The sequence below is a fragment of the Mercenaria mercenaria genome, chromosome 15, assembly GCF_021730395.1.
Source record: "Mercenaria mercenaria strain notata chromosome 15, MADL_Memer_1, whole genome shotgun sequence".
Classification (NCBI taxonomy): domain Eukaryota; kingdom Metazoa; phylum Mollusca; class Bivalvia; order Venerida; family Veneridae; genus Mercenaria; species Mercenaria mercenaria.
The window spans coordinates 15,121,113-15,148,258 of NC_069375.1; the positions used below are offsets into that span (position 1 = coordinate 15,121,113).

At 36.4% G+C, this 27,146-nt stretch overlaps 3 protein-coding genes across 5 annotated transcripts in view; all 3 read left to right on the forward strand.

Annotated features, from left to right (window-relative positions):
- Nucleotides 1–27,146, forward strand: part of LOC123543606 (uncharacterized) — a 172,709-nt gene that overhangs the window by 83,184 nt on the left and 62,379 nt on the right. The window lies entirely within an intron of this gene.
- LOC123547304 (vacuolar protein sorting-associated protein 52 homolog) overlaps nucleotides 6,699–27,146 on the forward strand; it is a 182,694-nt gene continuing 162,246 nt past the window's right edge. The window contains exon 1 of the mRNA XM_053524614.1: nucleotides 6,699–6,773. Within this exon, the coding sequence (XP_053380589.1) occupies nucleotides 6,738–6,773 (36 nt within the window). The 5' untranslated portion in view covers nucleotides 6,699–6,737. The remainder of the gene's footprint in view (nucleotides 6,774–27,146) is intronic.
- LOC123560099 (uncharacterized) lies at nucleotides 13,688–25,881 on the forward strand. Of its 3 annotated transcripts, none has more exons than XM_053524616.1 (6): nucleotides 13,689–13,964; nucleotides 14,831–14,948; nucleotides 16,518–16,684; nucleotides 17,111–17,197; nucleotides 17,526–17,637; nucleotides 20,635–25,881. In XM_053524616.1, the coding sequence occupies exons 2-6, from the start codon at nucleotides 14,933–14,935 to the stop codon at nucleotides 21,126–21,128; spliced, it is 876 nt and encodes a 291-aa protein (XP_053380591.1). In that variant the 5' UTR covers nucleotides 13,689–13,964; nucleotides 14,831–14,932; the 3' UTR covers nucleotides 21,129–25,881. The 3 variants fall into 3 exon arrangements, with proteins under 3 accessions (XP_053380594.1, XP_053380591.1, XP_053380592.1); XM_053524617.1 differs by lacking the exon at nucleotides 13,689–13,964 and adding an exon at nucleotides 13,978–14,161; XM_053524619.1 differs by lacking the exon at nucleotides 14,831–14,948 and having other exon boundaries at nucleotides 13,688–13,964.

Sequence of the window (27,146 nt, forward strand, 5' to 3'; positions counted from 1 at the left end):
TTTATGTAAATTTAACAATGAAACTCAAAATCAAACATTCATTTAACTAAAATTCTGTCATTGTTGGCTGGTCCATTAATGGAGATAACCTAGCAATAAATGTAGAAATAATAAACTTTAAGTCTGGGATGCAGAACAATAAACACAAATTAGCAAGTGCTGCAGCTGTGATAAGGACTAATAAAAATGATAAGCTATTTGAAATTATATTTATCACTGTATGTCTGTAATTAGTAGTTCCCTATTTCTTTAAAACATTTTTATGATATGACATATAAAAATATAACTGTAGAAATGACTATGATATTCTATTTGGTTTAAAAATTCAAAATTACTTTCTGGAGAAGTTTTGCAATGCACTCTAGCTAGGTGTTAATTCCATTGATACGAAGCCTTCTGACGATCAGGTTTGTTGATAAAATTAACCACGTGGGAATTGTTTACATTCTCTGTTCCTCTAGAGTTCATGACCTCATTAGCTCCTCCCGGCAAATTCAAATTTTTGGCAGTTAGGTTTAAATAATTTTTTGAAACTATACTTCAACATTTTTTGTTTTAAAAAATAAAAACACCAATTGATAAAGAATATTTCAATGTGTATTTATGCAATTTTTCATAACTTTTTATTCAGTGGTTTATTTAAAATTTTGAAAAAGGGCTCTCTGATGTGAAACATGCATAATTTATATAAAAACCTGCCCCGGCACCATCTTGTGGCTTTTATATGGCAGTTGGGGGTTTAACTAGCTTTTCCTTTGATTTGACCCGGTGACCTAGTTTTTGCCCCCACATGACCCAGATTCGAACTTGACCTAAAGATCATCAAGATTAACATTCTGATTAAGTTTCATGAAGATACAGTCATAAATCTGGCCTCTAGAGTCTTAACAAGCTTTTCCTTTGATTTGACCTAGTGACCTAGTTTTTTAACACACCTGACCCGGATTTAAACTTGACCTATAGATCATCAAGATTAACATTCTGACCAAGTTTCATTAAGATATGGTCATAAATGTGGCCTCTAAAGTGTTAACTAACTATTCCTTTTATTTGACCCCCGTGACCTAGTTTTTGACCCGACATGACCCAGATTCGAACTTGACCTAAAGACCATCAAGTTTAACATTCTGACTAAGTTTCATGAAGATATAGTCAAAAATGTGGCCTCTAGAGTGTTAACAAGCTTTTCCTTTGATATGACCTAGTGACCTAGTTTTTGACTCCATCTGACCCAGATTTAAACTTGACCTAAAGATTATCAAGATTAACATTCTGACCAAGTTTCATTAAGATATGGTCATAAACGTGGCCTCTACAGTGTTAATTAGCTTTTCCTTTGATTTGACCCGGTGACCTAGTTTTTGACCCGACATGACCCAGATTCAAAATTGCCCTAAAGATCATCAAGTTTAACATTCTGACTAAGTTTCATGAAGATATAGTCATAAATGTGGCCTCTAGAGTGTTAACAAGCTTTTCCTTTGATATGACCTAGTGACCTAGTTTTTGACCCCACCTAACCCAGATTTGAACTTGAGCTATAGATCATCAAGATTTGACCAAGTTTCATTAAGGTATGGTCATAAATGTGGCCTCTAGTGTAAACTAGCTTTTCATTTGATTTGGCTTGGTGACCTAGTTTTTTATCCTACATGACCCAGATTCAAACTGGACCTTAAGATCATCAATATTAACAATCTGACCAAGTTTCATGAAGATACAGTCATAAATGCGGCTTCAACAGTGTTAACAAGCTTTTCCTTTGATTTGACCTGGTGACCTAGTTTATGATCCCAGATAACCAAATATCGAACTCGTCCAAGATTTTATTAAGGGTAACATTCTGACCAAGTTTCATTAAGATTGGGCCAAAAATGTGACCTCTATAGTGTTAACAAGCTTTTTCTTTGATTTGACCTGGTGACCTAGTTTTTGACCCCAGATGACCCAATATCGAACTCGTCCAAGATTTTATTGAGGGTAACATCCTGACCAAGTTTCATTAAGATTGGGCCAAAATTGTGACCTCTAGAGTGTTAACAAGCTTTTCCTTTGATTTGACCTGATGACCTAGTTTTTGACCCCAGATGACTTAATATCGAACTCATCCAAGATTTTATTGAGGGTAACATTCTGACCAAGTTTCATTAAGATTGGGCCAAAAATGTGACCTCTAGAGTGTTAACAAGCTTTTCCTTTAATTTGACCTGATGACCTAGTTTTTGATCCCAGATGACCCAATATCGAACTCGTCCAAGATTTTATTTAGGGTAACATTCTGACCAAGTTTCATTAAGATTGGGTCAAAAATGTGACCTCTAGAGTGTTAACAGTCAAATTGTTGACGACGGACGGACGGACGACGGACGCCGGACACAGGGTGATCACTAAAGCTCACCTTTCAGCACTTCGTGCTCAGGTGAGCTAAAAAAAAAAGAAAGCCGTTAAATCTTTGCCAACGGAAAATTCATGTTCTCTATTTCACAAGTTTGATTTGCAGTCTGAGAGATGTCGCGTCAAAAACAATTATGCACCACATAGATGTGGAAATACCTTTGAAATAATAGGCTCTGCTTTAATAAAATGTCAATATTCTTAGAACCTTTAGCTATTTATCTTCAAGTTTTTCAGGTAGGACTTTGCGTTGTGCGACATTTTAAAGAAAGGCAGTGGCTACGATTACGGTACCGTAATCCTAGCCTCTGGTTCTAGGATTATGGGAGTTCCGTATTCCTAGACAACCCTATGAGAATTAGCTAGGTTTACGATAGTATTTAAGAGGCATCAAATCTATGTTAGGACATGCATAAATGACATTGTAAACTTACTCATTTCACTTAATTTCACTAAATATTTCGTGCTATCGATCGGCCATTTTGGGTTAGTATAATCTTAATGGCGGTGGGCGGAAATAAAGAATTATCCATGTTTCGTATATACCTGCATTTGTTTCATCAAGTTACCACAAATGGTCTTTAATAACATACCAGTGTTCACGAAAGACCCTGAAAATTCACAGGACACTCGGTCTGGTAAACATGATTTTTTTACAGGACCGGATAATATTTTACCAGACCGAATTCTTTTTAATAAATTTGATATCTGATCTTTAAAACTGGTATTTATATATAGTCTATATAGACAGCATTACACAAATTACATCCTTTAAGTTTATTTCCACTTATTAATTGAAACAGATTTCAGACATTAAGTTTTCAGGCTGTAAAAAGTCTCCCTGTACTTGGATTCAGTGTTGTTATATTTTCTGGTCCTTTGGGACCATGGAGTCCATTCAACATATGTGTAATAGATCTAGAGTCCCGCTTAACCGTTGCTAGGGGGCGTGAGAGATGTTGCACATTTCATTACCTCTCGCGAACAGACTCAGTCAAAACGAGTCAGTTGTTACTCTTCTTGGTTGCATTCTTTGCTTCCAAAGGATCTTTAAGTAATTTTACAGATTTTATTCATATTCATTTGCTATATCATCGCTGTTTTTTACCCCACAAGTCTATTGTTTGCACCGAGGCACGTTGATGTTGACATATAGAGAAAGATGACCTCGGAATTTCTGGAAATTCCCGTCTGGTTCCCGCGTACATAAATCGAGTACCATCCACGATTAGTACGCATCCAATGATAACGCGCGTTCTTAGAATTGTCGTGACGTCGTGAGGGGTTTCCACTGTTTCTATTTTAAGTACCAATGAAACAAGCGCTTACTAAAATATAGTCTGACATCAATTTCTCGGGATTCCATTTTACAATTTAATGATGAAAGTCGAAATTTCGCGAAATTGTGGACTTTCTTCTTATTTTATCATATTGACCTGCAATTTTTATCGGACACTCGGTCTTGTGAACTTGATATATCATGCCGGACCGGATCAAAATTTACCGGAAATGTCCGACGGCTTTCGCGACCTCTGACATACTATATGGTTTTAAATCATAAAATTCAAAGTATAGAATTTTTTTAAATCTAACGTTGACACTCACATTTCTAATATATTTCCGCACGCCGCCATTAAGATCATACTAATCCAAAACGGCAGATAGAAAACACAAAATAATAAGGCAGGCTTGAAAAATTAAGTGAAATAAGTTGGTTAACAACATCATTTATGCGTGTTCTAACATATACTTTATGCTTCTTAAAATACTCCAGTAATCCTAGCCTATCCTCATAGGGTTGTCTAGGAATACGGAACTTCCGTAATCCTAGAACCGGAGGCTAGGATTACGGTACCGTAATCGTAGCCACTGCCTTAAACAGGTCTAGGAAAGTGGAGTATTTACAGATTATCTGTAAATTTACAGATAATCTATAAATTTACAGATTTTTCAATCTGTAAATTTACAGATCAAGTGTTTGAAAACTGCTAAAATTATATTTAGACACAAAATCGCAGCTTGAAATTAATTGATTTACTTAAGGTATGTATAAATAAAGGTCAATTGTAACTTTCAGTCATTTCTGTTGACTTTGATTTTTCTTAAAATGCCAAAAACTCAAAGTCAACAAAAATGGCTGAAACCCACAAATGACCTTAATTTATGCATGCTGTAAATAAACCAATTAATTCCAAGCTGCTGTTTTGAGGATAAATGTAATTTCATCAGTTTTCATACACACAATCTGTAAATTTACAGATCTATAGATTATCTGTAAATTTACAGATAATCTGTAAATACTCCACTTTCCTAGACCTGTTAAAGAAATCAGTGAGACGCTCGACTATGAAACTAAAATGAATGCAGAAAGCGCCTTCGTGATAATATTATGTATTGATAAAACCCATCGCTGGTAAATTCTGGTGCTGCATCGGACATCAATTTCACTCAAAGTAATCTCTGGTGAGGTGGGTAGGCAAAAAAACATACTTTACAAAGGAGTGAACACTGGCACTAGAACCGCAAATTTAGCTTTGAGTGGCCTATTTTCATAAATATGTGCATTATTTTTCAATTTATAAAGAAATATAAAAGAAATGGTGCCTTCTTATATATTACGTCCCACCCTCTGTTCTTATATTAAAACATGGTAATGAACGGAATTCGACATCGCTCCGTTTCGCCGGTCATAACTTTCCATAGAAATAAGCTATCGCTGATACTCATGTACTGATCGGAAGGTCTTACATTTATTTAACAATGACAACAAGAAATCCCCACCAAAGAACGCTATTTTTGCAGAAATCAAGCGAATTTTATCGCTTTCGGAATTATTTACACCTCGATAACCCATCAACTTCCGCTTTTACCCGGTGCGAGCGATCTCATTGGACGAACAAAAATAGTCAAATGGCGCGATATTTGAATGTAAAAAATCCAAACAAACCAGAACAGAATATTTTTCTGTATAACTCCTTCTGGAAAAAGTCATGAATGAGAAAATATCCAAAACGATTTGTCCAAAAGGAATAGTACAGCGGTATCCTGCTTTTATGAATAAATAAGATAATTTTTCAATTGTATTTGCCCAATCAATTACATCTTAATACCATGGCAAATCAAATTGAAGAAATATCTTATTTTATTCGAAAAAGCAGGATACCGCTATACTATTTCTGTTGGACAAATCGTTCTGGGTATTTTCTCATTCATGACTTTTTCCAGAAGAAGTTATACAGAAAAATATACTGTTCTGGTTTGTTTGGATTTTTTACATTCAAATATCGCGCCATTTGACTATTTTTGTTCGTCCAATGAGATCGCTCGCACTGGGTTAAAGCGGAAGTTGATGGGTTATCGAGGTGTAAATAATTCCGAAAGCGATAAAATTCGCTTGATTTCTGCAAAAATAGCGTTCTCTGGTGGAGATTTCTTGTTGTCATTGTTAAATTAATGTAAGCCCTTCCGATCAGTACATGAGTATCAGGGATAGCTTATTTCTATGGAAAGTTATGACCGGCGAAACGGAGCGATGTCGGATTCCGTTCATTACCATGTTTTAATAATAAGAACAGAGGGTGGGAGTAATATATAAGAAGGCACCATTTCTTTTATATTTCTTTATAAATTGAATAATAATGCACATATTTATGAAAATAGGCCACTCAAAGCTAAATTTGCGGTTCTAGTGCCAGTGGGAGTGAATGGGGCCAAGTTATTTTAGCAAAAAAAAAAAAAAAAAAAAAACACCACCACCCGGCTCTATTTCTGCTTCTTCTGAACAATTCCTTATATATATGCTATGAATATTACGGGTCTGTCAGGTATAATTTCCAAAATGAAAATTTACCCGAGGGGTAGTCTTTACATGACACTTAGACAAACTGGAGCATCATAAAACTTGAAACCAGTTTCGAGAATTTCTAGTTTTGGCCTTTCACAAACTTCTGATAAACAAACTGGAATTTTTAACGAGAGCTCTAAATCTTTAATGCCTTGCCTCAATTCATATTACCCTAGATTAGGCACTAACGTAAGTATATGCCATGTAAAATTCTACTGATTAGTACAAGACCATCTTTTAACACCTAAAATAAGGTAAATACATCTTTTGATAAACACCCAGAGTTTTTTTTTACCACAGTAAAATATTAAGGCAACTGGTGATTGAATAATTTAGGAGATTCCCAAGTGTTAACGCTGGATATTTCTAGATTTCTTACAGTATTGCTATTTTTCACATACCATTTTGGTGGTTTAGCGGAAAAGGAAGCTAAGACGTAAACTGGTTCTCAGCTTGTAAGGTCTGTGTAATTCGCGACGAAGCCGGGAAACGCCGTGTAATGAAAATGGAGTCTGACACTTGTCATCGCCCCAGAGTAGGACATTTATTTCATAATAATTTCTGTTTTAAAGACTTTAGTTTAATTCTTATATATCATATATCGTTAACATTTAGAAAGGACACCTTATTCGATCGTAAAAGGTGTGAAGATATGAAATACAACTCTCTGAAAAGCCGTACACTTTTAACAAATATTTTCGTACCGTGTATTTCGTCCCAAAGAATTTCGACTGTGAAAATGATAAATATATGTTTGTCCAGGGTTATTATAGCCAAAGTTGTGACGGGGCTTAGGCCAGCTTATTTTGTTGAGAAGACCTCGGTATTTGCAAAAATTTAGTCAAAATAATTCGACGTTCAGATTGTTTTATATTTGTGACGGGACAGTCTAAATGTCAAAACTTTGAAGGACCAAAATAATAGAGGATAAATTACAGTACACAGTCATGTAAAGTTATTAGTTTTATTGCTTGAGCATATTGGCGTGTAGACATGGTAAAGTTAATCGTGTACAGTACAAACAGCTTTAAGGTTCATGTAAAATGTTTGGAGACCACCCCTCAGGTGAATTTTGATTTTGGAAATTCATTCTTCGAAGACCATTTCTATTTATTATAAATACACTGAATTGTTTAGAGGAAGTAGGGAATACATTATACAAAGGTAAGCTTCTTTGAGAATAAGTATTTTGTCTAAAATTACAGGTACTTCGACCTTCATGGTTCTATTTTGTAGAAAATATCAAACTTTTTTTCAAAAGTATTTTTTTCATTAAATACGTTTTGTTTGTGTCTGTAACATATTTATCTAGGTACTCCTAGTATTGAAATACAGTTAACTTACATATTTTCTGAAATATAGGGAGTATTTTTTTATTTTGACAGCTACTTTCACTTCCGTTTTGCAATTTTGGCAACTTTTTGAAATGTAGATGTATTGTAGCAATTTTAACACTGGGAGTACCTGGAGAAATATGTTAGGCACACAATAAATAAAGACCTAATGTCAAAATATTTTTGAAAAAGAAGTTTGATAATTTTTACAAAACAGAATGTGGACAAGCAAAGTACATGTCATATAAGAGAAATATTATTGTACCGAACAAAACAACCTCTCTTGAATGACACGTCTACTCTTTCTGAACAGTTTAGTATACAATGTATGAAAAACAAAGGCCTATGAGGTCTCAAAACATGAAACAAAAATTCACTCGAGGGACAGTCTCAAACACTTTACATGAACCTTAAATCACCAGAAAATTTGTAATTTTGTATATTATTTGATAATTTTTACATAAATCAATAAGGAATTGAATTCCCTTTCGATACATGTAAGTTTTAATTGAATTTATGGCCATTCGTAACATAGTCTGCATTTAAACCTGTAGCATGTAATGTGTTGGCAGCGATGAAAATTTCATCGGAAATTGCTTCCACTATTTTGGTCTTTCGAATGTTTGACGCGAGTGGGGATTTTGCCCATATGAAAAAATTATCTCAATATTTCCTTGGATTGCATTGTTGGACTAGCAAAAATTGTGATCTTTTTCACATATAGCCTTGCTCATTTGGCTTATCGGGATGACTTATTTTATGATCTGATATTTTATAGTTGTCATCCTCTAAGCCTTACCATATCTGCATTTTACTGCTAGAAAAACAAATTAGCTCGACTATTCGAAGAATAAGTAGAGCTATCCTACTCACCACGGTGTTGGTGTCGGTGTCGGGACCGGCGTCACACCTTGGTTAAGTTTTTTTTATACCAGTCCATTTTTTGACAAAGTCTTTTGAGACAAAGCTTTGAAACTTTCAACACTTCTACCATCACCATGTCCACTTGTAGGCAAGAGTACATAACCCTATCAAGGATTTTGGCTGAATTATGGCCCCTTTTAACTTAGAAATCTTGGTTAAGTTTTTTGTACCAGTTCACATTTTGTGTAAAGTGTTTGACATTATGGCTTTAAAACTTTTATCACTTGTTTATTATTATAACAGTCTCTATCAGTAGGCAAGAGTACATAACTCTATCAACTATTTTGGCTGAATTATGGCCCTTTTTGGACTTGGAAATTGGTTTAGTTTTCATACAAGTCAACTTTTTGTCAAACTTGTGGAGAACAGGTTTGTACTGGTACAGAATCCAGGAACACTGATTAGGTTAACTGCCCGCCGTTACATGACTGAAATACTGTTGAAAAACGACGTTAAACCCAAAACAAACAAACAAACGTTTTGTCAAAGCTATTTGACATGTGACTTTGAAACTTTTAACACTTCTTTATCACCATGATTTCCATCTGTAGGCAAGAGTACATAAATCTGTCAACTGTTTTGGCTAAATTATGACCCTTTTTTGGACTTGTAAATCAGTGAAGTTTTTCGTACCAATCTGTATCATGCCTAACTGTTTGTAATATGGCTTTGAAACTTTGAACCACTTGTTTACCTTCATAGTCTATTTACCTAGGACAAGGACTTGAGCTCGGTTATGGCCCTTTTCTGGACATAGAAATTAGTTAGGTTTTGCATACCATTTGATGTTTTGTCTATCAACTGTTTGATATATGGCTTTGATGCTTTGAATACTTGCTTACCAACATGGTCACACATTGCATTATAGTGCAAAACTTATCAAAATTCACAAATGCAGATACATTGTTTGTCATATCTGTTCCTTTTCCTTTGTCTGAAAATCTGAGGTAATATTTTGACCCTATACTTCTATCAGTGCTTCGAATAGTCAAGCGCGCTGTCAACAGACAGCTCTTGTTTAACCATACTGTTGGATTTCATTTTTGTCATTTTTGTAAGTTTTTAATTCAAATCAAGGTACAATGTAACATATAAATAGAAAAGGTTAAAAAAATGAAAGTGTTTCAGTTTCATGGAGATGCACTTTAAGAAATTTCTCCTAAGAAAAGTTGTCACATAAAAATGAAGTCAGCTGTATATAAACTTGATTGAATGCAGACTGTTTATGAAAATATTCAGTTTTGTTATATTTCACTTTCAGCATTACTATAAAATGTCCTTTAAATTGTGCTAGTTTTATCTTTTGTTCACTGTAAACATTTTAAGAAAGGGCCAACATCTTGACATTCATTTGATGGTATTCTGTCAGCTGTCTGCCAGTCTGTCTGCCTCTGTCAGCTCTCTGCCAGTCTGTCTGCCTCTGTCAGCTGTCTGCCAGTCTGTCTGCCTCTGTCAGCTGTCTGCCAGTCTGTCTGCCTCTGTCAGCTCTCTGCCAGTCTTTCTGCCTCTGTCAGCTCCCTGCCAGTCTGTCTGCCTGTCTGTCCAGCTGATTGTCTTCTTAGTCATATTTACTCCTATTTCTCATTGTTTTCAGAAATTCATTTATTTATGCTTCATATTACAGTTTGTTTATGTTACTATATACACAGTGTTGTTGATGATTGATTTTATGCATTACTGTGATACTCACACTGCCTAGTGCTGTTTGTCACCAGATAGGTCTTTGGGTGTGCTGAAAATGTCTACTTGCTGAATGTTGTATTGGCCATCAAAGAACATAGATTATCCAAATTGTGATGTACTCAAACCACATGTACCACTTACAGAACATGAATTACCCAGAATTGTGTTGCACTTACCATTGTTTCAAAAGCAAGCTGATTTGTTACTAATTAAACCTTAGATTATCTTTATAGCGTACCTGGTACTGACTGCCTAATGACACAAATGTCGACTATAACTCCTAATTTCTGTGCTCTCAGTGATAAACCAAAAATCTGTGATATTGACATTTAAAAAGGTATCATAATTTGGTTCTGTTACTTTGAACTTATACGTTTATGTTTTTGATAAAACAAATGTTTGTATACAAAAATACTTGAAAAAAAATAAAATAATTTTCCAAATGAAAGGTTTTTCTCTCTTCATTTTCATTGAAATTCATGTTCTATTTGTCAATTCTTATCGTGTAGGCACATGCAAAAGGGGTTAGCATATCCAGAATTTCAATAAGATTGTACAGTATGGACAAAGCTGTATACTACTGGTCCGGGTTATCTGTAATCTTTTGAGATGGGTATGGGTTGTATGACAAATATTCATCGTGACATTTTAAAACGACGATTAGATAAACATGCATACTAGTAACTTGCAAGGGTTGTAGACCTGTATTAATTTTGTGCCTAGTTTGGCTTCAATGGCTCGGAATTACCTGCCGGGTCGAACCCTCGCTTGGGTTGTTGAATTCTTCAAATGAGGAAGCCATCCAGCTGGCTTTGGTCAACCAGGAGCCCGTCCATGCCTAAACCAATTCCCCGAGGAGCCCCTGTGGTCTTCCTCCACCACCAAACCCCCAAATAGTCCATGTGACCTAAATTGTGTCGGTGTTACTCTAAACCAAAAAAGTATATTTATTTTTATAGCTCTTTGTCTAAATCAAACAAAAACAACATCGCTAGCAAGCATGTGCATGTATTTCACCTTCGTCTAACTTATCTAATGTTGGTGAAGCTAAATTGCTAAATTTGGCTTGTAGGCATAGCCTCTGATAATGGGCCCACCTCCAAACGAGTATCTGTGTAATTTAACTTTCCTTGAAAACTGAGCATTTCTAAAGACAAAGACTTATAACAATTTATATCATTGACGGAGTTGCGATAATTTGAAGTCGCACCCATTTAGTTGAGAAATGTTATCAACAATGAAATTAATGCATAAAGGTCAACAGTTTTGTGTCTCACGTGTCTGAGCTATCTCAAATGATACGACTGAATTCTTTTAAGAAGTGTATAAACATGAAAAAGAGTGCCACAATTTTAGTACTTGCCTTGTCGACAAAATCCCCAGGCCAGATGACTAGCGTGTTAATGGCAAATACCCATCTCATGTATTGATTAGGCCTGTAAAATTCGATGTAAACTATAAAGTATTTTGAAAGTTGCTCTGTGTTTCTCTTTTTCGAAAAAGTTATAAAATACAGAAAAACAACGTTACGCAAAAACACGTGAATTTCCCGCACTTTGATTTAAAGTCCTACCGAGGGACCTATTTCGTTTCGCACTTTGTAAAATACGGTATGCAAAACACATAATTGACCACTAATTTGAATATCCGGCTTTGGTGACAATTCGGCAAAGCATCGTTCGTGCCAAAACAATTAATGCCCCCCACCCCCTCTCACCCCGCCCCCATTTGCATCTAGATTTCTTTTCTGAATAATAATATTTCATGGTTAAAAGTGCAGAATGTTTAATTGAAGCTTTCGTTTTATTAGTTAAAAGAGATATTTGTTTGCAACAATTACGGAAGTATATGGATTAGGTCTGTGTTAGAATTCAAGATCCACAGTACATTGTTTTTAGCTCACCTGTCACATAGTGACAGGATGAGCTTTTGTGATCGCCCTTCGTCCGTCGTCCGTCCGTCCGTCCGTCGTCCGTCCGTGGTCCGTCCACAATTTCTTGTCTGCAAGATAGTGGTTTCATTTATGATTTTATTTTAACCAAACTTGCACACAACTTGTATCACCGTAAGATCTTGGTTCCTTTCTTGAACTGGCCAGATCCCATTATGGGTTCCAGAGTTATGGCCCCTGAAAGGGCCAAAATTAGCTATTTTGACCTTGTCTGTACAATAGCAGCTTCATTTATGATTTGATTTTTACTAAACTTGCACACAACTTGTATCACCATAAGATCTTGGTTCCATTCTTGAACTGGCCAGATCCCATCATGGGTTTTAGAGTTATGGCCCCTGAAATGGCCAAAATTAGCTATTTTGGCCTTGTCTGCACAATAGCAGCTTTATTTATGATTTGATTTTTACTAAGCTTGCACACAACTTGTATCACCACAAGATCTTGGTTCTTTTCTTGAACTGGCCAGATTCTGTTATGGGTTCCAGAGTGATGGCCCCTGAAAGGGCCAGAATTAGCTATTTTGACCTTGTCTGCACAATAGCAGCTTCATTTATGATTTGAATTTAATCAAACTTGCATAAAACTTGTGTCACCATAAGATCTCAGTTCCCTTCTTGAACCGGCCAGATCCCATAATGGGTTTCAGAGTTATGGCCCCTGAAACGGTCAAAATTAGCTATTTTGACATTGTCTGCACAATAGCAGCTTCATTTATGATTTTATTTTAACCAAACTTGCACACAACTTATATCACCACAAGATCTTGGTTCCTTTCTTGCACTGGCCAGATACCCTTATGGGTTGCAGAGTTACGGCCCCTGAAAGGGCCAGAATTAGCTATTTTGACCTTGTCTACACAATAGCAGCTTCATTTCTGATTTGATTTTAACCAAACTTGCACACAACTTGTATCACCATAAGATCTCGATTCCTTTTTATATGCCCGAAGGGATGTATTATGTTACCGCCTCGGTGTCTGTCTGTCTGTCTGTTGGTTAGCAATTTCCCTTCCGCTCTGTAACTCTTGAACCCCATGAAGGATTTCAAAGAAACCTGACACAAATGTTCACCTCATCGAAACGATGTGCAGAGCGCATGTTTCGGATGGCTCACTTCAAGGTCAAGGTCACGTTTAGGAGTCAAAGGTCATATGACTTTGTTTTGTGTGTATATTGCTCTGCATTTGCGTTGCATTGCAGTGCTCTTGTTTTTATTTTGCAGATCCTTCTTTTGTTCACTTACAATATTTATTTTGAATTACTTCCCTTTTATGTTACTATAAATAGCCTATTTAGTTTTTTTTATTATTAGCCGTAGGGAAAACCGAGACCACTTTTCTGTGGTACAACATGGATGGTACCTCCAATTTTTAGGTGTATTTTGACATATCTGTACCTTTAATAAAATTTCAACTATATTTTCTCATGATTCTTTTGATTGATCTTGATTATGATTTCTTGACCTTCTTGTCCTTAAGTGCAATGATAACAGGTGAGCGATATAGGGCCATTATGGCCCTCTTGTTTATACTTAACGACCCTTACGTGTTATCTTATCAAACAAGTATGATCAATATTAACTTAACCAGCTTTATTTAAACAGGAATACAGAAATCAAGTGTATGGAATGGGAATCAGGAAATAGAATTAAGAAACGCATCTCTTGTGTTAATGTGTATTTCTCTCATGGTTATTTCAAAACAGCCAGGAACCTCTTTCAAAATACACGAAGGTCACATTTAATAATCATCATAATCATAATGGCAGTGTTTACCTGTTTACACAATTAAATGACACGGATACCGAGGAACGTGAACGGAATATACCTAGAGGTTAGTGTTATATTGTTTGCCTTGGTTCAGAGCTTCGGTTTTATTACACTTTACTTCATACATGTACATCCTGTGGACCTAAATGGACTGTCAATTTTCTCCCGGCGATTGCATTAATCAATAGAGGACAGCTCACTATGGATAGCCTACCTGAATTAATAAACAGTTCATTTCAAATTCAGACATATTTTGGACAGGTAAGATGTCTTTTTTAGATTTTCTACAGTAGCTAAATACCTCTGGGCTTCTGGACATCTACTTCTGGGCTTTTGGACAGTGAATATCGGGCAGCAATAAACAATGTAAAACACTACGCCGCAGTTTAGCAAACTATCCGGAGGATAAACCTTCTACTTTCGTTATATACATGGGACATATATTACTGTGTTTTGAGTGCCTTTCACAGTGGTCAACTGTCTACTGGGTTCGAAACTTGTCTAGCCGAAAGTTTAGCAATTGTAGATGTAAATCAAAACATGTTTTTAGGCCTAGATTCAACACAAATAAACGTTCCTGTTTAGTGACTGATTAGCCAGTGATCAACATAAATTGTTTTCAAAGCTATAACCTGCCTACTGAATCAAGTTTAAATTAGGCCCTATATGATTTTTTTTAATTTTATCAATAACCATTTTTGGTAGAGATCTGGCTCTGCCTATGTGACGGACCTTTTATATATACAATATATGAAAAATAAAAGATGTAATTAAAATGTATAAAAATTATAAAGTGCAAGCGTACACACTTGAAAAGAATGGCAAATGAAATGGAAACGTGCAAAGATCCATAAGAATGAACGGACATAAACATTTGGAATATATTTTCTCTTGTCCACAGTCATGATACTCGTTTTTTGTATTTCACAGAGATCCAAACCTCTGACACAGCTGGATGAAAATACGTAGAGGGCTATATGAGAGATAAAGAGAAGCTATCAAGCCATAGTAGGCGCAAACCAGACCAGAGAGATGACTATTCATATAGGTTTATTTGATTTTTGACTCGGATTTTTTTAAATCAACAAAACTATACATACACAGATACTTATGATATCAACTCCAAGGGTGTGTCCAGGGTATAGACGCAAAAAATCGTACGAGCATACATTTTTGTTAGCCTAAAATTGAGACATCAGCTGTCAGACTTGTCAAATTTCTTTTTAGGAAAGTTTCAAATTAAGTGATGACACTTTGTCGAATTTCATGCTCAGACTAAGTCAGTTATGGCCTGTTTACATCATCTGAGGTATACTTGGCAAAACTTTCTCCGTGGGAAATGGTCTCGGACCCCTAGGAACTGCGCCCCTATCCTTAACCAGGATTCGCTCTTAAACTCCATATTTCAAATGGCAAACATGTTGCCGTAATGAGACGGTATTGAGGTTTAAAGTCAATGTCGTACGTTGTATTCTTACACGCTACCGGTTACCCATATGGGCCGGGTGTCTACATTCTTACTTGCCGTCGATAACCCATAAAGGCAACTGCTTTCTTACTCGCCACCGGTTACCTGTACGGGCTACCGGTGGCGACTAAAAGTGTAGTCGCACAAATATGTAACCGATGGCGAGTAAGAATTGAGTCGCCCATATATGTAACCGGTAGGTGGTCGAATCCAGTCGCCCATATAGCTAACCGGTGGCGAATAAGAATGCAATTTTCAGGCACATAAGGATAACCCTTGTCAAGAAATAATTCATGCAGTCGCCCGTATCGTTAACCAGTGGCGTGTAAGAATGAAATTGCTGTTTTGGGTAGCCGATGGCGGAAAGAATGCGTTAGCCCGTATATGTAACCGATGGCTTGTAAGAATTTCAGTTTTTATAGGGTGACAGATGGCGACTAAGAATGCAATCGCCCATATGGGTGGTTGCATTCTTTCTCGCAACTGGTTGCCCATATAGGTGACTAAATTCGGGCAGTTGCATTCTTACTCGCCACTAGTTGCCCATATAGGCGACTGAATTCTTACTCGCTCCTGGTTGCCCATATGGGCGGTTGCATTCTTACTTGCCACTGGTTGCCCATATGGATGGTTGCATTCTTCCTCGCAACAGGTTGCCCATATAGGCGGCTAAATTCTTACCCGCCACTGGTTGCCCATATGGATGATTGCATTCTTCCTTGCAACAGGTTGCCCATATAGGCGACCAAATTCTTCCTCGCCACTGGTTGCTCATATGGGCAGTTGCATTCTTACTCGCCGGTGGTTGCCCATATGGGCGACTAAATTCTTACTCGCCACTGGTTGCCCATATGTGCAGTTGCATTCTTACTCGCCACTGGTTGCGCATATAGGCGGCTAAATTCTTACTCGCCAAGTGCTGGTTGCCTTTATGGTTGACTAAAGTTTAACTCGCAATCAGTTATTTACATGGGCAACTACATTCTTACTCGCAGCTCGTTATCTATTTGGGCGACTGCTAAGTAGCGGGGGCTCGAACTCACGACCCCTGGTTTCGTAGTCAGACAGTGTTACCACTGGGCCACTACATCCATTCTGGATTTTAGTGACTTTTAGGCCTATGTATAAGCAGTCTTTTATACGTTACAGATCTTGATGCAGATAGGAGGGAGACGGTATTGAGGCGTATGTGTAAACTTTCAGTAGTGGTCTTATTTGTCGGGCTTGCTTCGTTATTAGTCGGTATAATTGCCGTCGTATACTCGGGCAGTAAATTTCCGTACAATGCAGGAGGTGGTATAATTGCCGGTATCGTGGTGAGCCATTTTCAAATATTGAAACATTTGTGAGCTTCATTTCGCTTTGGACGGAAATTATACAGAATCAATTATAATATCCCTATATCTGTTTCAATTGTTCTATAATGAGTACTGCTATTAAAAATATTTTATCTTAATAAAATTATATACATATGCATATTTAACTACACTACAAAATAAATCACAGGAATTGAAATGAAAATCAAACCTCTTTTCGTGCAGTATTTTGTAAAATGTGTTGAAGAACCGATTATAAAAAGCTACTAAAGTTAGCTGAGCGACTTAAAGCCTTCATGCAGCTTTTTCACAGTGTTTATGCAAACCTTAACAGTCTCGTATGTTTCAGTATTGAAAGTGTATTGTATTTGGAAATACTGGACCATGTTGCCATTTACACTGTAAAATCGTCTTTATTGTTTTCAGGCCTGTCTGCTCTCAATTTGTCCTATGTGTATGTTACTCCAATCTTGGCGATATAAGAAGTATAGGAAAAGCTCATATGACTGTTGTGTAAGTTTCGTGGTCTTAACCTAGAACGACTTATAGAGGTTGCGGTTTCATTTTTGTATCGGTAGGATTTCATTCTTTATTTCTACAAGCGTCTGAGGTGTCATTCAGAACATGACACTTATCAAACCAATAAAAGTAAAAGTAATATGAGTGTATTTTCTTGTATCGAGCAACTGGATTACATTTGTTTTGCTCTCCGAAAGGGGACGCACATATGTTACCGCTTCATCCCAAAACAATTTTCTTTATATAAACAGGATTCCGTATTTTGCCTCTATAAAATTTCTTTCTGGTTTTAATATTATGTACATTAACATCAATTTTTCAGATTATGTCTTTGTGCTTTTGGGGACTGTTTGCCATGCTGGGTATAATATTTGGACTTGCTGTAAATGGAATAGGAGCATTGCTAGGATGTCATCATCGTTCAAAGGAAACAGGTAACCATAACAACAAATATGAGTCATTAATGATAAACTAGATATAATTGGGAGACCAGTAAAATATCCTATCGTCTTCTATAAAAATCTAGTAGCATCACCCTTGCTGTTACAGCTGGAAATGTTATAGACAATATTTCTTCAGATTGAATGGCAGATTCTTTGTGTGTCTAGTAACATTGAATACATTCAGGAAAATTGGTGTAAAACAATAAAATAACATTTGTACCGATATGATAGCAACTTTAACACTAATTCAACAAGGATCTTAAAGGCACTGACCGCAAGATTTTGGCAAAATATGATCTTTCTTTTAATTTGAAGTTTCGTAATAATGATCATTAGAATATGAGTTTTTGTTTCTAAACTCTATTGAAAATGCGAAAATGCCCGCGTTGGAATCGAACCCGGACCGCTATGGCAATGTAAACTTCTCCGCTGTCTTTACCTGTACTCGGAGGCATACGTGTTAAACGCGTTGAATATAGATAATAACAAGCAAATTCGATAAATTGGTATCCCCCGCCGGCCGAAAGGGTCAGTGGTGAGGAACGGCAAAAAAATGTATCCAGCAAAAAGTTAAGAATGTTACCAAGAAGCAAATAATTTCATTAGTCAAAATCAAATTAACAGAAAATGAATATTTATTGGGGGGGTGGGGGGGCGTGAGGGAGGGGGGAGGATACAAAAAGTTTACATGTTGATTATAAATATTGATGGAAAATCAAAAATGAAAAAAAAAATTGGGTGGGTTGGGGGGGGGGGGGGGGGGGGGGGGGAGGGGGTGTGACCAAGGTAAGGTGGCAACCAGGTATAGGTACACAACTTCACATGTTTATAATAAATGTTCATGGAAAAGAATGAAAGAAGTTTAATGAAATTCTTCCAATTGGTTGGTTTGTTATGTACAGATCTTTGGATTTTTAAACAATTAAAGGGCAATAACTATATGGAAAATTGACCAATAAAAAAAGAAAATGACGGGCATCATCAAAGTATGTTGGTTCATATTTATTTCAAGTTTGATGAAATTCTACCTGCTAATAACTGAGAAATGGCTGCGGACGAACATTTTTGTGCATTTTTCATTAAATCAAGGGCAATGACTCTAAGAGAAATTGACCAATCGAAAAAAACTTGAAGGGCATCATCGCAGTATCTTGGTTCATGTCTGTTTCAAGTTTGATGAAATTCTACCTGCTAGTTACTGAGAAATGGCTGCGGACGGACATTTTTCATTAAATCAAGGGCAATAACTCTGAGGGAAATTGACCAAATAACTCTGAGGGAAATTGGCCAATCAAAAAAAAAACTTGACGGGCATCATCGCAGTATGTTGGTTCATGTTTATTTCAAGTTTCATGAAATTCTACCAAGTAGTTACTGAGAAATGGCTGCGGACGGACGGACTGACGGACGGACAACGCCATTTCAATACCCCCCTCCCGATTTCATCGGCGGGGGATAATAATTAAGGCAGTTTACCTCGAGTAAAGTGTTATTTTTCATCGTTAATGCAGCTCTTTTCGTAATATCTTCGCTGATAGGTGAAGTGCATGAAATGTTTCTATTACTAAGGCTACGCCTATGAATTTCGCTGCTAATGATTTCTCAAATAGTCCACTAGTTTACTAGAAATTACGCCAGAATGCGTCATACTCTGTCACGACCACATGAAGAATTGGTTTGTTATTAAACTAAGTAAAGAGTTTTTGTAAATTTATAAATTAATGAAACAGAAATGTTTGGTATTCTGTTCCATGGTATTCAACTTGTACAGACGATAACGAGAAGATACAGTCAGTGACTCTACGTTAACGTCAATCAGTGAAGTTTTAGATAAAGACCGAAAATTTACATTAATCTTATTTTATTGCTTATGTATACATATATGTCTAGGCTATTTGTCATAAGTGTAATGATCGTTTACAGTATTTTCGACATAACAAAAGCATATTCATGACTAAGATTTTGTTTATCAAACCTAATAAAAACTTTAAAAAAAAACGTTTCTATTACTAAGGCTACGCCTATGAATTTCGCTGCTAATGATTTCTCAAATAGTCCACTAGTTTACTAGAAATTACGCCAGAATGCGTCATACTCTGTCACGACCACATGAAGAATTGGTTTGTTATTAAACTAAGTAAAGAGTTTTTGTAAATTTATAAATTAATGAAACAGAAATGTTTGGTATTCTGTTCCATGGTATTCAACTTGTACAGACGATAACGAGAAGATACAGTCAGTGACTCTACGTTAACGTCAATCAGTGACGCTTTAGATAAAGACCGAAAATTTACATTAATCTTATTTTATTGCTTATGTATACATATATGTCTGGGCTATTTGTCATAAGTGTAATGATCGTTTACAGTATTTTCGACATAACAAAAGCATATTCATGACTAAGATTTTGTTTATCAAACCTAATAAAAACTTTTTTTTCAATCATAAATTTTAATGCGAAGTTATTCAAAACTTCACCTGAGATCACGACGTCGTTGAAATGAGCCGCGCCATGAGAAAACCAACATAGTGCATTTGCGACCAGCATGGATCCAGACCAGCCTGCGCACCCGCGCATTCTGATTAGGGATGCCTAGGCTGGTCTGGATCCATGTTGTTCGCTAACGGTTTCTCTAATTGCTAAAGGGTTTGAAAGCGAACAGCATGGATCCTGACCAGACTGCGCGGATGCGCAGGCTGATTTGGACCCATGCTAGTCGCAAACACACTATGTTGGTTTTCTCATGGCGCGGCTCAAATATAATTACCATGCGCCAGATTCATGTAAGTGACTTTTTTTCTGGCAAACATAACGTTTAACAGGGTGGTCTTATTTACGGTGAATTTGCTGTAAAGTTAGTAGAAGGATTGCATAGAGTGGAGGCGTATTTGTTAGTCTACGTCATTTGGATACATTGTAGCTAAAGCCAAAGTCTACGTTATTTTTGTACACAGAATATATTCAGGTTTCACATTTTTCTTTTGCAGGATGTTGGAAGAATAAAGAGTCACAGTTTGCACTCGCTATCTTGACGGTGATTTTAACAAGCATCTTATTGATTGTAATAACAGCTATATTTGTTATATGTTGTTGCAACTGTCGGGTTTTGTCAGATTTGTCATATTTGTCATCAACGGATTATGCTGTCGGCAACGATCCTGTTGCTGATATCAGAGAACGACGCATACACCAGCTATCCAACATTGATCAAACTCCAGGGTTTACTGTAATACCCAGTTTACATTTTACTGAAAATAACAGTCACGGTACAGCTCAACATAGAGCCGAGCCTACCGCACCCCCATTCGCTTTGGATTCCACAGACACCAGATATAGATCAGGCGAATATGCAGACGAGACAATTAACTCGGACGTTCACAACTCGGTTGTTCGAGGTTCTGGGTACACACATAGATATGAAGATCCGCCTCCCTCATACGAGGAAGTCATGGAACGTGACCCCATGGAAACGCCCCTTTAATTGCAGGAATGAAATAGTGACAATAAAAACAGTCATTCATTTTAGTCCCATAAACAGGAATTTCTGTACCTTCATATGTAATGGACCGAAAACGATACACATGCTGGTGCGAATATGACAAACTTGCTGAAACAAAGCTAGCCCGGATTGATATAAAAAAAACACTTCTGTTTGCATTGTCGTCAGAAAGGCATATCCGAGGTTTCAGCGGTTAGTTTCGAACTAGATATGGTCCAATTATTAAGTAAGAGGAAATGCATTTCTGAACTTTGGAAAGTACGTGAAAGTGGAAAAACAAAATTTCGGTTGTTTTAAGTAAAAATGTAACATCGACCTTGAAATTATTGCATAAAGTGACTTGCAGATGCGAATACATGCCTTCAAGCAGCGGGCTGGGCGAGAACATGCTAGTTTCTCAGGGTCTTTAGGAGAACTGCGAAGTTGGATGCTCAGGACCATCTAAGCAATAACGACGAAGCGAACTACTTACACATTTTAAAATCATTTCCAGTAATACTTCATAGACCTGATCACTACGAAGCGTAGATACGCATGACAAACATTTATTCGGTAATTGACAAAGATGAGATGCTCCGAGACGTTTTTTTCCCTCAAGTTTGTTGTGCGAACTACTTCCACATTTTAAAGGGACTCTAAATAAAACTTCGTACATTATATTTGGAGTTAAACATGACATATTTTCTGGTGTGGACAAAAATAGGCGCTCCTAAACTTGCTCCCCAGCATAACACTCCGCCCTCAGAACAATTTCAGTTTCCTCTTGCACGACACACGATATTCATGAAATGAAGACGTGTGTGACACCGATACACCTATTCCCTGCTCAAGTTTGTGGTTTCACTTTTGTATTTATGGAAAAATGGGAGAGGGGAGGGGTAAGGTATCTTACCAAAAAAAAGTGCCTCCTTTCCTATTACAAAGCGGTGTTCGAAGATGTTTATTACATTCAGCTTCTATTTAAGCAGTTTAAATTGTATGAACAGTTGCAGTATTTCGGTCTTTTACAATTTACACTATTAAATATATACGTTTTGTTTTTTGTAGCTGGCTTATTTGTTCTGTAATTTTGCCAATTTTGCCTGTTTGCATGTTTAGATTGGAAGTTTCAAGCTGTTAAATAGTTGAGGAACCGAGATGTTCACCCGGATGTTGCTTATGGCACAAATGGACACCTGGGTAGAACCATAAGCCCTTCTCAAGTCGGATGGATGGCTTACTCGTACAACGATCCAGACATGGCTTCAACCCACAAGTGATTCGAAGTCGTCGGTCTTGAGCACTCTACTATGCCATACCTTAAGAGAAGGGACGTGTTTTACAGTATTGATATTCAATAGTTTGATGGAATACTAGCATGCTTGAAACGGATAGTTATCTTAGATTTTGTAATAAAAAGATTTAACAAAATACAATAGGGTTATTAAAACACGCGCTTGATCTGGGATGCAGTATTTGGCTCGAGTGAATTTTGCCAGATCGGATCTCACGAGGCGCGTAAGCGCCGAGTGTGATCCGACCTTGCAAAATCCATGAGAGCCGAATACAAAGTCCCAGATCTAGCTACTGTTATAAGGACCCTTTTATTATATACCTTGACCATTTTGATTCTTGTTTTGTTCTTGAACGAAATCTTCAATGTTTATCGATATTAAATGGAACTTAGTGAAGTTTTTATGTGCGCTACTTATAAAAATGTATCGGGTCATGCATATTAATGAAAATAGTCCGGCAGCATACAATACGGAAGGTACAATACGGAATTTAAAAGGTACAATACGGAATTTTTGTCTGTCTGTTCGTATTTAATTGTGAAATACAAGCCGATTTTTTACAGAATTTATATAGGTATATAATAAAGCTGATCATTTCAACTTGAAAATCGTTCAAGGCAAAGACGTTTCATGTAAGAGTAATAGTTAAACTAGACGTGTGTTCATGGGACACAGGTGCCCCCTCACCTGTGACGGTACCTGGTATCGGGAGTACGAGTGAAATATTTTAAGATGTTTGAAACACAAACGTTTAAGAACTTAGTGTGTATTTCCACGGACCATAACTCTGGCTAAGCTGATTGAAATCCCAAGGAAAACACACAGCTTCACATGCTGTATAACAATCATCTTATGTTTTTATGTTTTATGATTCTAAGTCAAGTACATTTTGAGACACATTGGACACAAACTTTTATTTTTGACTAAGTCTAGGGCCATGATGGTATTGCAAAATGAAATAAATTCACATGCTTGATAATATTCCTACAGGGTTTCATGACTGAAGGTGACATACTTCTTAACATAAATGCAACACAAACTTTTAAGCACTTGTGTGTAATTTTCACTAAGTCAACGACCATAACTCCGGTCTAGTTGAGTGGAATCCCAAACAGAACACGTGCACAACTTCACATGTTACATCATTATCGCTTATTGTTTTATGACTATTGAGTGAAACACTTTTTGAGATACTGGCAACACAAACTTGTTTCCCATTTATGCATATTTTTGACAACCAAGGGCCATCACTCAGGTCTGACTGACACAAATCCGGAACAAAAGTCCAGTTGCATATCTTCACAAAAAAGTCATGCTTAATTATATTCATATGGTGTTCCGTAACCCTAGGTTAGATACTTTTTGAGATAATATTCTGCACGACTTTTATGCCTTTTTATGATTATATTTGTCTAAGTCAAGGGAATAACTCTGGTCTGGCTGAGTAAAATCTCTAACAAAACCACAGCTTCACAACTTCAAATGCTGAATAATATTCCAATAAAAATATTTTACAATCCTGGGTTAAATTCTTTTTGAGATACATACCACACAAATTTAGGCCCGTTTATTGTAAATTTTTACTATGTCTGGTCTATTTGTGTGAGATCGAAATTAAAACCCCTGGTGCACAATTTCCCATGCTGAATAACGATCCTGTTAGGTTTGATGACACTGGATCAATTTTAGATATGAACGACACAAAGTCGGACGGACAGATGGACGGACAAGGGCAACCCTACGTGACACCCCAAAACATTTAATCTTTCAATAAATGATGAAAATTCTACTTTCCCAGTCGTGTTTAGGTTCATACTACTGAGGCAATAAAAATCGCGATATAAAAGGGAATTTGCGAAACAAAATGTAAAACAAAAATATTCAATTAAAGGAACGTTTGATTTCAATCTGTCTGGCTTTGAGCCCTGCCGCACAATTGGAAAGAGGTCTTAACATTTGTCCCCGTCCCCAAAATTTAGCGTTGACCATTCATTCTTCTCAGTCCACTAAGTAACACTTAGTTGCAGTTGGTGTTTGTGTGCGTTCACTTGGAGATCTTAAACTTTCATTCTGCTGGATGCCCATCTCCGGTCCGTCGTTTGTCAATGATTACTTCGAACTATAGTCCGTGTAACCTGATTTCAATCAACCTTTGACTGGATTGACAAAGAAATTCATTGTAATGAGATATCCAAATTCGCAATGAAAAAGAAAAGAAAACACATTAAAATTGTATTTTCAGAACATACGAGACTAATTTCGAAATCACTGCACAAAACTTTTCCTTTTGTGACCATCTGTCCCTGTTTAATTTCAGCAAATCGTCCGTTCGATAACTGTTGAAAAGATGCATTAATTAAAGTTATTTTGTAAGACAAGTACACGATTAAGAGGTTAATTTCGGTTACAATTCAATAACTTTTGAAGGAGTTATGGCTCTTTTACTATTCAAAGTCAATGTTCGTTCGATAAGTTTTGTAAGGCTGAATGGAGTGAATTCATTTAAAGTACATCATAGAATAAGGCCACGTTTAATATTTTAGTTACAGTCCACCAATTTTTGAAGAATTGTGACCCATTTCTGACTTGAAATTTTGCAAAATGTTGGTTTTCATTCGAACTTGAAATGATTAACGAAATTAATCCATTTTGGCGTATGATGTATATGATTATACAAAATGCGGCAAATTTAGATTTCGGTTAAAATCGGACTAATGGCTTCTTTTTGACATGGGACGTATGAATGTGTGAGGGGGCGCAGCTATATCTCTCACAGTGTGAAAATATAGATTTCATATTTTCACAGTGTGAGTGGTGAGATATAAAAATATTTACCTGATAGAATACAGTATTTCATTAGTTAGCATAAAATAAAGTAGAACTTTTTGATGTTTCGACAGGAAAGGCTAACATGTGATAAAAAGAATATTACATTTGTGACTTTTCACATTGAATTTATTAACTTGTTGAATAACTTGAACTGACAAAATGCTCGGCAGAGCCTCGCATTTTATTATTTTATTCAACGAGTTTAATAAATTCAGTATGAAAAGACACTCGTGTAATATCCTCTATTTACCAAATCATGACACATGTCGAAAAAAATGGGTTCCCAGTTTAGGTTGTCTGAATTTAATGAATTCATTGCTGCACATGAACTTATACTGTCTGAATCGTAAAGGGAGGTAGGCTAATCAAAAGTAATGGATTTATTAAAACTTCCTATATATGAAACAATATTCACATCTTTGACGAATACTGTGAAAAACAATTATTCTAACACGATCCAATTCATTTTCCTATTAAACAAAGAAGGCTGGAGACAGTGATTTATTAAACAACAATTCACTGTTCTGACGTCACAACTATTACGTCATAGCGTCAAGCGGCGTAACGGCGCGCTGGAAAAGAACCCGACTGAAAACGGGCAAATATTTAATGCATGCCGACAAGGTGTACTTTAAAGTCCTTGATAACGTGTTAGAATCGAAATAATATATCTCATTTAGTGATTTGCTCTTGAATAAATCACTGTTTGTCGTTCAGATGCGTATTTAATGCATGCCGACAAGGTGTACTTTAAAGTCCTTGATAACGTGTTAGAATCGAAATAATAGAGCAAAGGAGTCTAATATCGACCCTCTTCTATTATCGACCCCCCACCCTTAATTGATACTTAATCACATTTATTACTAGAAATCATGTGATCATGTCATTCACTGTCATTTTTACGTCACAAATTTTCTTCATGCGCCATTTTGAATGTTTACATACAGTGTGACTGCATGAGATAAATTTCAGTGCCAACCACTACATCGTCCGTTAAGGTAGGTATGTTTCTGTTAAATGAAATTTACCGTTTTTATGGATCGAATCAGTTTAATTTTGTATTTAATCCTACTATACACATATAGAACCCATTTCTATCAGCCATTTTTGTAGTCTCTTGCAACTTCTGGAAAGATTATGTGGGGGTCGATAATAGCAGATTGAAAATATGACCTTCTGCTATTATCGACCCCCAATTAATTAAATTTATATAATTTCTTGTTGCTTTGAGAAAAGCACTTAATTCATAACTTTAACATGTCCAAAACATTGTGGAATGATACTTATTTTCACTTGGGTATTGATTACATTTTACTCGGACTTTATCATAGACTCTCAGTGTAAAATCTCAAACTTTTAACTAAAATAAAGGTATTAAATCAATATAACATTTCAATGAAACTTCAAAGTTTTGTTGTTTGTAGCATCATCTGAAGCGTGTGCAGTGAAAAATCTTGATTTTATTTCTAAAATAGTGTGATATTTATTTCTAAAGTCACTATTATGTTCATTGTAAATATACTTTGTTATACCAAAGTGGAAACTGGCAGGTACTCTAAAATGCAGCTCTCTGATTGGTCAGTTAGAAACCCTAATGTTCTGTGATGACTCATGATAAAGTTATGAATGCACATTTTAGTTGATCACAAGGATTAAAAATCTCCTAAAATAAAAAGAAAAAAGCGCAGAGTCTCTGAAAGTTCGTCATAGTCTGATGTTTCTATCATTTATGACGATAGTGACAGTTATGACGATTTTGACGATTCCTCTGATGGACAAAATGATGATGGACAGTGCAGACAGCTTAGACCAATGTCAGGGGTGTGGTCAGTCTAATGGGAAGCCAAATGAGTGAAAAGGCTGTGATGAATGCCCAGGATGGTGGCACATTAAATGT